The sequence below is a fragment of the Letharia lupina genome, assembly GCF_014066315.1.
Source record: "Letharia lupina isolate WasteWater1 chromosome Unknown contig_14, whole genome shotgun sequence".
NCBI lineage: Eukaryota > Fungi > Ascomycota > Lecanoromycetes > Lecanorales > Parmeliaceae > Letharia > Letharia lupina.
In genome coordinates this window covers 965,021-978,723 of record NW_023502983.1, presented here as the reverse complement: position 1 = coordinate 978,723, position 13,703 = coordinate 965,021, and the positions used below count along the sequence as shown (strand labels likewise).

At 50.4% G+C, this 13,703-nt stretch overlaps 5 protein-coding genes across 5 annotated transcripts; 2 read left to right on the top strand and 3 right to left on the bottom strand.

Moving 5' to 3' along the window:
- Positions 1 to 24: 24 nt before the first annotated feature.
- HO133_002247 (uncharacterized protein) lies at positions 25 to 3,051 on the top strand (the record flags this gene model as incomplete). The annotated part of the gene is made up of 1 exon (XM_037293174.1): positions 25 to 3,051. The coding sequence occupies one exon, from the start codon at positions 25 to 27 to the stop codon at positions 3,049 to 3,051; it is 3,027 nt and encodes a 1,008-aa protein (XP_037150827.1).
- Positions 3,052 to 3,571: 520 nt separating this feature from the next.
- Positions 3,572 to 5,205, bottom strand: HO133_002246 (uncharacterized protein; the record flags this gene model as incomplete). Its single annotated transcript, XM_037293173.1, has 2 exons — positions 3,572 to 3,970; positions 4,129 to 5,205. 2 exons carry the CDS (start codon positions 5,203 to 5,205, stop codon positions 3,572 to 3,574), a joined length of 1,476 nt encoding a protein of 491 aa, XP_037150826.1.
- Positions 5,206 to 6,679: 1,474 nt separating this feature from the next.
- HO133_002245 (uncharacterized protein) lies at positions 6,680 to 9,332 on the top strand (the record flags this gene model as incomplete). Its single annotated transcript, XM_037293172.1, has 6 exons — positions 6,680 to 7,608; positions 7,765 to 7,928; positions 7,982 to 8,121; positions 8,260 to 8,362; positions 8,515 to 8,936; positions 8,994 to 9,332. 6 exons carry the CDS (start codon positions 6,680 to 6,682, stop codon positions 9,330 to 9,332), a joined length of 2,097 nt encoding a protein of 698 aa, XP_037150825.1.
- Positions 9,333 to 9,662: 330 nt separating this feature from the next.
- Positions 9,663 to 10,755, bottom strand: HO133_002244 (uncharacterized protein; the record flags this gene model as incomplete). Its single annotated transcript, XM_037293171.1, has 2 exons — positions 9,663 to 10,297; positions 10,404 to 10,755. 2 exons carry the CDS (start codon positions 10,753 to 10,755, stop codon positions 9,663 to 9,665), a joined length of 987 nt encoding a protein of 328 aa, XP_037150824.1.
- A 431-nt stretch (positions 10,756 to 11,186) lies between these two features.
- Positions 11,187 to 12,787, bottom strand: HO133_002243 (uncharacterized protein; the record flags this gene model as incomplete). The annotated part of the gene is made up of 4 exons (XM_037293170.1): positions 11,187 to 11,258; positions 11,315 to 11,383; positions 11,441 to 12,214; positions 12,266 to 12,787. 4 exons carry the CDS (start codon positions 12,785 to 12,787, stop codon positions 11,187 to 11,189), a joined length of 1,437 nt encoding a protein of 478 aa, XP_037150823.1.
- Positions 12,788 to 13,703: the final 916 nt, after the last annotated feature.

Genomic DNA, 13,703 nt, shown 5'->3' with positions numbered 1-13,703 from the left:
AAACAACCTTTTCGGCTTCACGAAATGCCTGGCAGACAGTCTACTACGGCCCCTTCGCTCAAGAAGCCTAAACCTAAGAGGCAAAAGGCCAAACGCTCCCTGAATGCTCTCGCTATAGCGGAGCAACAGAATCCTACAAGATCTAAAATCCGTCAAAGTCGCCTTGGCAAGTCTGAGCCCGAACCAACCAAGCGCAAGAGGCCGGAAGATGACGAAGATGGCCAGTTTGAAAATGGTGATGGGAAGGAAAAAAGGCGGAAAACTTGGGGCAAAGATCAGTATGGGGGTGAAATCGAACACGGGAATGATAGCAGTGGGAACGAGTGGGTACTTGGTCAAGTCAACAGTGACGACGACAGCGACCTAGACAGCGATGAGGCCTTGGGCTCGAGTGATGAGGAGAGGTTTGAAGGATTTGGATTTCCAGGTTCTCAAGATGAGACTTCGCGCAGGAAGGCTCATTCGAGAAGAGCAGACCCGGAGGTAGATAATGATGAGCTACGAGACGTTGATCTACGTGAGGATGGCGATAAGGTCCTTGGCTCAGATCAAGAAAGTGATGGCTTGGGCGAAGGTGATGTCGATTTGGATACTATGCTAGATGCTAGTGACGATGATTATGACGACAAGTACCTGCATCAAAACCCAGGTCAATCCAGCCAAAGTCTCCATGGGTCAGAGAGCGACGGAAATCCAGACAACGGATCATCAACAGAGGATGGAGAGTCCGTGCTTTCGTACTCCGGGGATGAAGACGATGCTCAAGAATCTGCGAAGCTAGCTTCGCTACAGACCATGGTCTCTACTATGAATGAGCAAAACCTGAATACTGGTCGCAGCAGAGCTCCTGTTGATGCTCAAGAGTCCACCACTCCGTCAGAGTTCGGACTGAATTCGAAGCGCAAGCTCACGATCGCTGATATGATTCCTTCTGTGACGGATCCTGGATTACGAAAGTCGCTCAAACTTCTCGCGGACAATGATCCCAAACCCACCAGCAAACGTGGTGGGATACCGAAGAAGCTAGATGTCCCTCTTCCGAAGAGACAACAAGATCGTTTGAACCGAGCTGCTGCCTATGAACAGAGCAAAGAGACTCTCAACCGCTGGATAGACACAGTAAAGCACAATCGGAGAGCAGAACACCTTTCTTTCCCTTTAAAGGACCCTAACGCGACTGCTCCCCCGGGTTCGCAGCGTTTGATGCCTGTTTCTCACTCGCAGCCTTTGACAGATCTCGAGGGTACCATACAAAATATCTTAAAAGACAGCGGCCTAGTGGGTCCAAATGGCAGATCCGAGGAAGAACAGATGCAGGCATTCGAAGAGCTGGAAACGAACAAAATGCCCCTTGAAGAGGTCCAGGCGCGAAGAGCAGAATTGCGAAGAGCTCGGGAGCTTCTGTTCAGAGAAGAAATCCGTGCGAAGAGGATCAAAAAAATCAAGAGCAAATCGTACCGGAAGGTACACCGTAAGGAACGCGAGAGAAACCTGCAACGAGAGAAGGATACGCTCACAGCGGCTGGTGTGGATGACTCTGAGAGTGAAAAAGAAAGACAAGACCGGCGACGAGCTGAAGAGAGGATGGGAGCTCGGCATCGAGAGAGCAGATGGGCGAAGGGCGTCAAGGATAGCGGGAGGGCTAAGTGGGATGAAGATGCTCGTGGTGGAATGACCGAAATGGCGAGAAGAGGAGAGGATCTCAGACGAAGAATTGAAGGCAGAACAGTGGCTGGAGATGATGATGGAATGGTTTCATCAGAGTCTCAGTCTGACGAGTCTGAAGAGGAGGAGGACATCGAGGACGGAGACACCAGGAACAGTCGCCAATTCCAGGATCGATTGCGGAGACTTGATGAGGACGGTAATGAACTCGACTCTAATGACAAAGGTTCCAGGCTCGCATCGATGGATTTCATGAAGAAAGCAGAAACACTTCGCAAGACAAGAAATGATGCAGATGTGGAACACCTTCGACGAGACTTTGCCGGTGAGGAGACTCCTAGCGAAGAAGAGGGTCAGGAGGGCCAAGGGAGAAAGTCGTATGGTCCCATGAAAAGCCAGACCTCATCTACAAAAGGTCGTCAATCAGATCGGAAGGCTGAGAAGAACGAGTTCGAAGAGCGACCTGACTCCGACAACGAAGACGAGGAAGATCAGGATGGAACCAAAGACGAAGATGTTGACATCGTGGTCGACAACTCCAGCGTTCAGGTAAAAGCTAACGCCGTAGTAAAGCCATCGCTTGGTGACAAGCCTAGGAGGAAACCCTACGAGAACCAAGAAGTCCCCATACAAGAAGCGAGCGAGAACCCGTGGCTGATGGGTACCAAGAAAGATTTAAATGTCAGTAGACGACGAACACAGAATCCCAATGCAGGCGCCATCATTTCCAACAATCAAGCAGTAAACGCTATGCTACCTCCTGCTGAGAAGATAAGACCACGTTCCGCCCTTAAAGGAGCACGGCAAGCAGAAGCTTCTCGTCAAAACGTCCAACCATCCAAAAAAGCATCCACCCCAGCTATCCCCAATACCGACAACCCCAACAGCGAAAATGAGTCCGACGATGCCGCAAATCTGCCTTTCGTCCTTCGCAACCAAGATCTCGTGCGCAAAGCCTTTGCCGGTGACGAAGTCGTCGCCAACTTCGAGCAGGAAAAGCGCGCCACTATCCAAGATGAAGACGAGAAGGTCATCGACAGTACCCTCCCCGGCTGGGGTTCCTGGACTGGTGCCGGCATTGGCAAGAAAGCCGAAAGACGCAACAAGGGCAAAGTTCTCACCAAGATACCCGGAATAGTGGCAGAGAAAAGGCAGGATGCGAAGCTGGACAGGGTTATCATCAATGAGAAAAGGGTGAAGAAGAATAGCAAATATTTGGCAAGTAGTCTGCCGCATCCGTTTGAGACGAGAGAGCAGTATGAGAGGAGCTTGAGGCTGCCAGTGGGGCCGGAGTGGACGACGAAGGAGACGTTTCAAGGGATGACGAAGCCGAGGATTCTGATGAAGCCTGGGATCATTGCCCCTATGAGTAAGCCTATGCTTTGAGGGCATGGGTTATGTAGACCTACGTAGCTATCTAATGAGCTTCAGCGTGCAAGCGTGCAGGCTTTAGATGCTTTGATGATGTTCCATTATAACACCTCTATTTACACATTGAGATAATCGCATATGCCAATCGAGACTGATCTTTGTCTTCAACGGCGGGGCAGCCCACGATGCGTGACTTCATCCTGCTGCCCTTTCGGATGCGGGAGATTCGGCCCCAGGGTCGTCGACTCACGCACAGAAGGCCGATGAATGACTGCAGGTCAAAGCTCATGTTCAAGTAGACACCTCGGTTTCTGGGGGATCAATTCTCTGAAGTTCGACCAGGCGCTAACCTTATGGCCATTAAGTCCGCTAATCTGGAGGGTTCTTTCCCCGTGCAAATCCACTGGGAAGGACGGTTGACCGATCTGTGTGGTTTCGTAAGGCCAGGGTTCTGAGTGTAGCCGGTGGCACTTTTCCCACGCCAGAGAGAGCTGACTGCTTATTTCCCGCGAGCAAAGTATGTCATCTCCTCTGTTCAACTCGGAAACATGTTATCCACCTCAGTGGCTTCAATGATCATATTCTCAATAACTTTAGTCAACCCTGCTTTTTCAAGGCTTTTCACCTTCTCCGCCTTCGTATCCGTACAGAATACACCATGTTTCAAGTACCGCCATCTGGGTTGCTCTGCCCATGTTACGCCTGCCGGAATATAATCTGTAAGTGTTGCAAAGTCCTTTTGACCGAGTTCTTGATCCAGCCTTTTGTTATCTCGTAAGCCACCATTTAGCCAGAATGGGTCCCCTTTCGAGTCAAGATGCAAGAGTTGGACGCTGCACATTTCCTTTGCTCCCGCCTCGTAATGGCCTATCATGCCGGTGTAGAAGGGGTTAAAATAGTAGGGTGTGGAGGCGAGTTCGCAGGCGAGCCAGAACTGAGCACAATTCAGAGTCAGCATTGCTTAGTCAAGGCACGAAACCTGGGTTAATGACATAGATATCAGGAGTATGAGCAGGGCTTCGCTCCAAGACTATGTCTTGCGACTCAAGTTTTGGTACAAAACGGGGAAGAGTAACTCTGAAATGTGCGTACCGTCTCCTTGTCGCCGAAAACATGCTTGTTTACAGAAACCCTCGCAGCTTTAGTCATCATCCAGGCTGCAAACATCAAACTAGTGAAGACGCCGGGTTTCTCTTTGTCCATGAAGACAACGCCGGACTCTTGTTGGTGCTCCAGCTTTTCAGTCCAAAAGATGCTTTTCTTAAGCACGGCGCTAGGGTTCCGGTCTTTGAGCACCTTCTTAATCCACTTCAGGGTATCGATCCAGCCGGTGTAGCCTCCTTTGACCGCTCGGTCATGATAGAAGAGTGTTCCCGTCTCCCTCAAATGCACATCATCGTCGAAATAAGCATCAGGCCGTTGCAAGAAAATGGTATCCGCATCAACGAGTATGGCTTTCTGAAATCGGCTGGCGAGCATGGCGAACGGCTTCATGACCCAGCCGTTACCCGTCAAGCTCTCGTTTATCCCAGCAACAGTATCATCGTAGAAATCGAGTATGTTCAGAGTCTGGATATTGGGGGCAAGATCCCAGAGCTGTTTCCGCTTTTCCCAAGGCAGGTCGTGCTCGCCAGCGTAAAAGATCTGGATTGGGAGGGTTGACCCAAGTACATTGCGAAGGGTTCCGATGTTCTGCGCAGCCAGGACAAGATCTTTCTGACCTACGCACATGACTATGCCCACTTCTGACTCCAATGTGTTTCCCCATGGCAGGTATGTTTTGCTCGAAAGCCTCCACCAGCCAAATTCCTCGGTTCGAAAGCCAAAGAAGCTGTCTCGGGGAATGGTAGGATCTTCGATGATGGCCCCAAGTAGAGTAGAGAGGGCCGAAACGCGCCGACCTTTCCCCCCAAGATCTGATACATCTATATCCTGTTCAAGCAAGCTTTCCAGGGCGGAGGTAGCCTCTTGGGCAATACGAACATAGCTGCCTGTGGTTGTTGACTGGTGACTATGGGTGCTCGAAAATGAATTTCCATACGCTCCCTGCTGTCTCGAGGCATTGAAGCTTGAACTCCTCGAAGCGAAGTATAGTGCGGAGGGAAGGATGAGGGAGACGGCTCCCAAGATAGCAAGCCTCCCCCGAGGGTTCCTTAGGTCAAATTTCATTTAGCTATCATCTTGCCAGTAGATGGCTAAAGCTGTGGATGCACCCTATCCTCAAAGCTGTTCTTCTTACGGCTTTAGCAAGGGCAAAGCGATCAGGAAGGACCAACTTATTCAAAAAACAAGGCTCGCGCTTGGCTCGCTGCTCGGAGGAAGCGATTCATACTTTTTTGACCCTTTCGCTGGATGTGTAAGAAGAAGACGGTGGTGACGGCGAGCCTCGGCCGAACCATAGGGCTGAGAACAGATAGGAGCCCTGGTGCGCCCAAGCTGTTGTTACTTCTTACTTTTACCTGTCTAACAGTTTGATGATACTGTAGACGATCTGTCAGATATCCATATCTCTATTCTCTCCAATTCTATGCTCTAGCGTTTTTGGCATTCCAGCACTGCAGCGTCAACAGCGTTTGCCCATCAACGAAGTCTCTTGGAATGTAGTCCTGGTTGGGATGGCTCCCCTACTCAATTGAGTAGGTTCTTGTCTCATATACACTGCTTGCCTATTCTGTGCCCACGTGGTTCGCGTTGCCCGTCCCCCCTTGAATGCTCTATGTTTATATATTGGCCTCAAAGCATGCTACACAAGATTTATTTATCCTGCTTTACACCGATACTACAAGCATTTCATGAGAAGTCACCTATTATATCCCTCGAGTCCGTTCGAAGCACAAGACAGAAGATTTTGCGGCTTGTTTCAAGAGAAAAGACTTTACTCGTCTATGAAGATATATTTTCGACAAGACCCGGCCTCTAGGACTCTGAACGAGAAACGTTGTCTTTGGCTCTTGGCATTTGCTTGATGATTGTTTACAATCATCTCCCCTTCCGTGCTCTCGCAAATATGGCCTTTATCACGCGAGCCTGTGTATTAATATTCTTGCTGATATTTTCCCAGAAAACTCAAGTCAGCGCTTTACCATTCGGCAACGCAACGGGCTTACTTTCCACATCCATACCCAGCAAGACACTTACTCAAAGCATCTGGGAAAATACAACTACTACCCAATATCCACCCACAACCACAGTACAAAACACAATTCCTGGTACAATAGGGGTCAGTGGCTTTTCCTTCCATCACCTGGAAACGTAGAGTTTCAAGTTGTCCTTCAGAAAAATAGGGAGCTTACTTGGATCAGACCGTTGTTACAAGCCTTGAGACACAGGGCCAGCCATCATTGCAACCGTTCCCGACCTATATACCACCACCCATCATACTAACAACAGCATTCTCCCGAGATCTTTCACTGATCACGGATAGGTCATCGAAAGCGTTGTCTACCAAGGTTACGAGCATTAGTAGCGTATTGTGGTTGCTAAAGAGCCACCTCCCATCCACGAAGATGGAGAGAAGAGGAGCCACAGACTGTTTCCAGCCGGTTGCCACTGGAGCATTGCCCAGACAATTACCATCGAGAGGAGATCATCCAGTCCCTAGACTTGGTATAGTAAGTTCCACATACCCCTAGGTCGTTCGAAAATGCCAGAGAAGCTGATACAACCACAGGCCCCGCAGAGCAGCCCAGTCTCTACCAACAAGTTCTATGCCAACCTTTTCCTTGGAATCCAGAGCCAAGGGGTATGGACTCATCCATACTCTGTGACATGGAGCAAAGGAAGCGGCAACATTGGTAGTTGGGGCATGGCCGTCTCTCATATTGATGCAAACCAGAGAGCCGATGGGCCACAGAATACTGCCCTGCCGGGAGCACCAATACAGTATTTCATCAATCCTATTGGCATTCAATCCGTCATTTTATCCGCAGTAGAGCTGGGACCTTCCACGGTCTTGACTACCTCCAGCTTAAAGGCATTCTCGGCCAATGCAATTCTTTCGCCCCAGGCAGGCTCTTCCTCCAATATCACGTTTCCGCTCGTTCAAGGCATGGGATTCGTAACCGGTATTTACAACAGTCTCATGCCCGCGATTCAAAGCAGTGTATTCTTCCAATCGGTCACTCTAGTAGCCTCTCCAAGGGTTGGTGTCTTCAAGTATCGGATTATTCTGGAAGACAACAAAAACTGGCTTCTCTACGCAATGCCAAGTAACCACCAAGACCCTAATTTGCAGCTTGTGTCGAACACACAAATACAAGGTCTACGATTCTGGTCAGGTACGATTCAAATTGCGAAAAACCCTGCTGGCTCAGAGGGCGAGGAACTTTATGATAAATCTGCGGGAATCTACCCCATCAGCGCAGCGGTCACAGGCTCTACATTGGATAACCTTGGGACCTATACTATCTCATGGCGTATCAAGGGACTGATAACATATCCACCTCGTACGCTTCTGATGTACGCTTTACCGCATCATACTCAGTCTTTTGACAGCGCTACCAATAGGTACAAAACAAATTTACAGCTCCAGACAACTACGAAAGGAGTGGCAACAGCGGTTGTCGCTGATAGGTATGTACATTTCGGAGCAATCTTCTCCTAAATAACGCCACAATCTGAGGTGCAAGACTTGTTTTGGGAGCACCAATGGTCTTAAGCCCCCTCATGCTGTCTCGTTCCTCCGAAGTTCCTCTCGAAGAAACAAAGCTGACTTGAAAATTTCCATAGCTGGACGATGCAGGAGCAAAGCCTGCCTTTAGACATTGGTTTTGCACCTTGGACTCCAAGAACTAGAAGCAGATCGACCCTGTCCGCAGCGACAAGGCAGCTCATCCAACAGGTGGCAGTCTCTGAGATCAACCAAGACTACAACGCCCAGACCAATCTAGACAGTACGATTCAGAGTTTCTCCCGAAAGAGCAATGCTGACTCCGAAATCATAAAGGCATGTATTTCAGTGGCAAGGCTTTAGCCAAGTTCGCGATGATCATATACACGACCCACGACCTGTTGAACGAACCCAACCTTGCGACTCAGGGACTGAATGAACTAAAAGGAGCCTTTGCTGTATTTTCGACCAATCAGGTACGTACATTTTGGAGCTGATCGTTCCCATACAATATTGGAATTGAGTCGCAAGAGGACCTTTCTACCCCCGAGACCTGGCTTGCAGCTCCGTTACCTACCTCGAATAAGAAATGCTGACTCTGAAATCTGCGTAAGCAAAAATACCCATTGGTATATGATACAGTCTGGAACGGAGTCGTGTCTTCAGTGAGCTACATTACGGGTGACCCCGGCCAGGATTTCGGAAATACATATTACAGTCAGTCTACGTTTCGAAGTGTTTCTACCCCCCACCAGAAGCCTACCGCTTTCCGAGTCATAAGACATGTCCTAAGAGTATATGTACTCCTCTTACCTGTATCACCTCAGACTTCTACCCATAGAAGGAATGCTGACCCAGAATTCTTAAAGACGACCATCATTTCCACTACAGCTACTTCATCTACTCGGCTGCCGTTATAGGCTATCTCGACCCCTCCTGGCTCTCCCTCAACAAGGCTTGGGTCAACACCCTCGTCCGCGATGCTGCCAATCCAAGCACGCAAGACAACGCGTTTCCCTTCTCTCGAATGTTCGATTGGTATCATGGCCACTCGTTCGCCCCAGGCCTCTTCCCATTAGCAGATAGCAAAGATGAGGAGTCCTCATCCGAAGACGCTTTCTTCGCGTATGCAATGAAGATGTGGGGCCATGTTATCGGCGACATCTCCATGGAGGCGAGAGGTAATCTCATGCTATCGATCTTGGCCAGGACTCTGGACAATTACTTTCTGTTGTCAAGTGATAATGAGAACCAACCAGCCAATTTCCTTGGCAACAAAGTCACTGGCATTGTGAGTCCTCTCCCGGCCTCCCGTCCAAGATAGGCCCTCGCTAACGAGCCATTCCAGCTCTTCGAGAACAAAATCGACCACACCACCTACTTCGGCGCCAACCCCGAGTATATCCAAGGCATTCACATGCTCCCTCTCAGCCCCTCCTCACCCCTGACCCGAAATCCAAAGTTTATAGCCGAAGAATGGGAAGCCTACTTCAACAGCACATCGCCCTACCCTGCCTCCACCATCGCTGCCGGCTGGAGGGGTGTCCTGTATGGGAACTTGGCGTGCATAGATCCGCAGCAGAGCTGGAATTTCTTCGCGCAGCAGAATTTTGATGGGTCCTGGTTGGATGGTGGTGCGTCAAGGACGTGGTATATGGCTTTTGCTGCTGCGATTGGGGGACTCTAGAGAGGGTAAGGAAAGGAAAGGAGAGATTAGTATGAGAAGAGGTGGAGGGTAAGTAATTAGGTAAGTAGTATGGCATATTGGTCATTGGTGTTGGATAGAGCATTGTGCGGGACAGATTGCATACAGATGTCATGATTCATGAGACGACGACTACCATGACTTGCTTCGGATTGAGGTTATTGCGCCTTCAAGAAAGAGAGGAAAGGTCTATAGAATGGAGTTGCTCCTTCAAACATACCAAATAATCCCATATTTGCCCACGAGAGCCTGTGCCATATATACGGCCGACTATCTAAGCGGCTTGGCCAAAGTCGTCCGCCAGGTCTGTATTCATAGCTTGGGGATCAACATCGGCGTCTCCCTCTTCCACTTTTTGTAGTCCTCCCTATCACCGTACCGCTTATCATACTTCCCCTCGCTCATCGGCACCCCACTGACCTTGAGCAACAAGAAGCTGACAAAAGCCGGACTCACACCACACACACCCGCCGCGATGGCCTTGCCCAACAACCCCCAACCGGCCAATCCCATGCCTACCTGTCCAGGTCCACTCATCAGGACCCCTCCTGCAACGGTTGCGATGCCGGTCCACAACGTAGCCTCGCCAAAGTAATTCGGATGACGGCTCTTACTCCACAGTCCTCGCGTCAAGAAATCCTCTTCGTGTTTCTTCTCCTTCTTCTCCTGCACCCATCCGTTCTTTTGGCGATCGGCCACAACTTCAAAGGACAAGCCGCCCACGTAGAGTAAGATGCCAATGACGTCGGTGATGCCGACTGCGGCGGGCAGTGAGGCGAAGACCGAGACGGGGAGGGAATTGATGGCTAGGATGGGCATCAGACAGAGGGAGACCCATGTTGCCTGGGCGAAAAAGGCGCCGAGGAACTTGGGCGGGGATTGTCTGATGTCGTCGAAGCGGGAGTCGGAACCGTCGGCGGAAATGCGTTGGAAGAGGTAGGTTCCCACTGCAACGTGCACGGTTTGTTTAGCCCATTGCCCAAGGCCCATGGAGGGGTACTTTAGACAGTGCCCAAGCATATAACATCCTTCAGGGGGGATCAGGAGACTCACATCTCGTAGCCCACACGCTCACCGCCGCGCTCAGCACCAGCTGTCTCCAATTCAGCCCCGCTCCGCTCGCACCCCTCAATGCTCCCAAAACGCTCGGCCAGGCGGGCTTGATTGCGCCGGCGGCAGCCGCTGCATATCGTGCCCTGATCGTAGGCAGATACAGACTGAGTGCTGTGCAGGATAGGTAAGTGAGGGAGCCTGAGAGGTCATAGAAACGCTCGGACTGGGCGATTATGGAGGGCACCGCTACGGCGGCTTGGAGGGTGTAGGCGAGGGCGATGGAGGGGACAATGGTGGAGAGGAAGGGGCGGGAGAAGGTGGTGGCGTGTAGGAGGGTGGAGAGGACGGCCATGGTTGTGGTGGTAGCAAGAGAGTCAGGGGAAATTTGGAGGGCGTGGTTACAATGGGAAGGAAACTGGGTTGCAGGTGTAGGTGCCTGTGCATGTTTACTTTATGTACATTTTCGGGATCGGTTCAACTGTTGGACCCCTCTGACGACATAGACTTGGGAAAACGAATACGAATCGGACTTCCAAAAGTAGCGTAATGCTTACGCTGCAATCTCGAGAGTTCGGCCAAAGGGTGGCATCAAAGGCCATGATATTCTCGCTCACCTCAGATATCGCTGATGGCACCAATTGAGTCGCGATATTTGGGACAAATGTCGTAAACCAGGAGTAGGTTGCAACAGCGGGTCATTCATGTCGTTGCCATTGGCCCAGGAAATACCGTAAGTATATACAAGATCTATGTTATAGAAGATTGTCAAATTGGAAGGGAAGGCTATGACGAGCTTCCTGGCAGCAATGACAGCAGGTTGAGTCCTGAATTCTTAACATCGTCCGGGTAGACATACTAGGATTTTTAAGCACGAGCTCAGATAGGGAAGAGGCTAGTGACAGAAGACTTACGAATGCGAGAGCGATAATAGTGTACATACCCAATAGCATGGCACCCTCAAGGTAATTGGATTTTCCATCCTGGCCAGTCGTCAGCTTCCGTGGAACTAATTGCCCGAGAGAAGAGGGAAAACTCACAGCGATCACATAGCTTGTAATCAGCACACTTAGAAAGAATACCACAGTCTCGAAGGTCTCAAAGTGCAGTGTCATTGGCTTGTCCATAATCCACCCCAAAATAACCAGGAAAGGTGTCACAAGAAGCGCGATCTGCATACTACTTCCGATCGCAACTCCAATTGCCAGATCCATCTTGTCTTTCAGAGCCACCACAACTGCGGTTACGTGTTCAGCCGCATTGCCAACGATGGGAAGCAGCACAAGACCAATGAAGGTTTTGGAGATATGCGCCGTTTGGACAATGCTGTCGATACTGTCCACGAGATATTCTGCGCAGACGGCAACCAGGACAGTGATGAGCACGAGGGCGACGCCTGCAGCCGGAGGAGAAAGAACTCTGCCTTCTTCTGGCTCGCCGTCCTGTTCCGCCTCGCCTTCTGCGTCAAAAAGATCCGAATGAGTCCTCAGCTGGAAGAGCAGATACAGCACATATAGCAATAGAAGTATGACAGCGGTCCCATGAGAGAGGATCAAGATATTGTTGTCTTGATTTGCGTCTGTGCCTTTCATGACAGCGTATAGTGTTGCCGGGATTATCAGAGAAGCGGTCGAAACGACCATGAGGGAGGACATGGTCGAGGCTACTACGTCGTTGAATCTTTGCTGTGGATATTTGATGCCGCCGGCGAGGAAACAGCAGCCGAGGACGAGAAGGATGTTGGAAAGAATGGAGCCGAGCATAGAAGACTGGACTATGCGGATCTCGTTATTCTTGAGTGCAACGATGCTGACCTACAGATTCAATCAGCTTATGTGGCGCACTGAAAGGTAGCGCGCCCATACAATCAACTCGACAGCGTTCCCGAAAGTTGCATTGAGCAGACCTCCTAGTGTCTGGCCCAGCTTGGCTGATAACTCTTCCGTCGCGAAGCTTAGCAATGAGGCAAGCGGTATGATGGCGAGAAAATTCAGTATAAAGGTTGCGGCTGGACTCCATCCCACTGCTCCCGAGACGATGCCCAACGGCACGAAGACCAAAAACACATTAACATAATTGCTCGTCAAAGTCTGCTGCACCTTGAGCCCGAAATATGCTGGCCACTTAATGAAGGGTCTCGCATCGTCCTCCCATAGATAGACACCATTCGAAGTTTTAAAGTGCCTTGCAAGGAGTGGAGTCTGTTCGTCGGTGTGTTCGTTGGTGTGTTCGTTTATTGGACTGATGACACCACCTGTAGCACCTGAGGAATTGCCGTTTTCTCGAGATACGTTACGGCCGCTACGCATGCTATTGCTCCGGCTATTTGATGGCCTTCCATGATTTCGAAATTTGGACTTCATCCCGGTGGCAGCTGGATTGTCCATAGCGCTTGTCAGTCTTGTACGGTGGGTGGGAGAATGAGGGAGGGGGGCGGCTGTGGACAAAGGGACTGCGCCAATGTGCCAGTGTGGGTGAGAGATGCAAAGGACGAAAAAGCTCCCTTTATCGCATTGGAAGAGGGGTGGCAAGTAGTCGTTGTTTGAGGGCTTTACTTACACATATCCACGGTACTGGGCTCGTATTTGTATCTGACAGACTCTGGGCTCTCGAGGCCAATTGAACAATGCTGCTTCTGCTGCGCAAGGGAATTAATTGGCACTGTCGGGGCTTCAGGGAGCGAAGGAAGGTATGCGATTATTGCTGACGTCCTCGTGAAGATTGCTCAACGCAGTACCAGATGGTTGACGTGGATGGTGATGCGCTACCATGCAGCCCGCGAATCGAAATTGACGCCGGCTTGGCGGGATTGTGGCAGTGCTCTTGGCAGAGCAAGTAAAATTCGCCCAGGTACTTTTGAGGTAAAGTAAGGTAAGGTAACTCTGTAAGGTAAGGTACTAACTAAGGTAAGGTAGAGCCCAGTACGGGTACATCCGCCACTAGCACAGGCCCTGTTGAAGTTGAAGCCCCCACGGCCCCCCACCACACCCCCACCACCCCTATTGACGCGCCTTGAAGCTCGACGATTGACCATTGTCGCCTGGCTGGTGGCCTCTCTATCGTGACTTCTTCTGTAGGATCTTACCTTCCCTTCCCTTACTCCAAGGTATCCTCGGTACTCTACTACCTAGCGCAAATCTGCCTCCACACTTTCACAACGCTCTTGACGACGACGCAGGCGTTGAATTTTCCAATCGTCAAACACACTGCTACAATATTGCTAAATACCAATTACTTCCGTGTGCTGTAAAATGTCACTTTTCGCCTGGGTCAAGAAGGCGTCGTGAGATGGTATACGTTGGC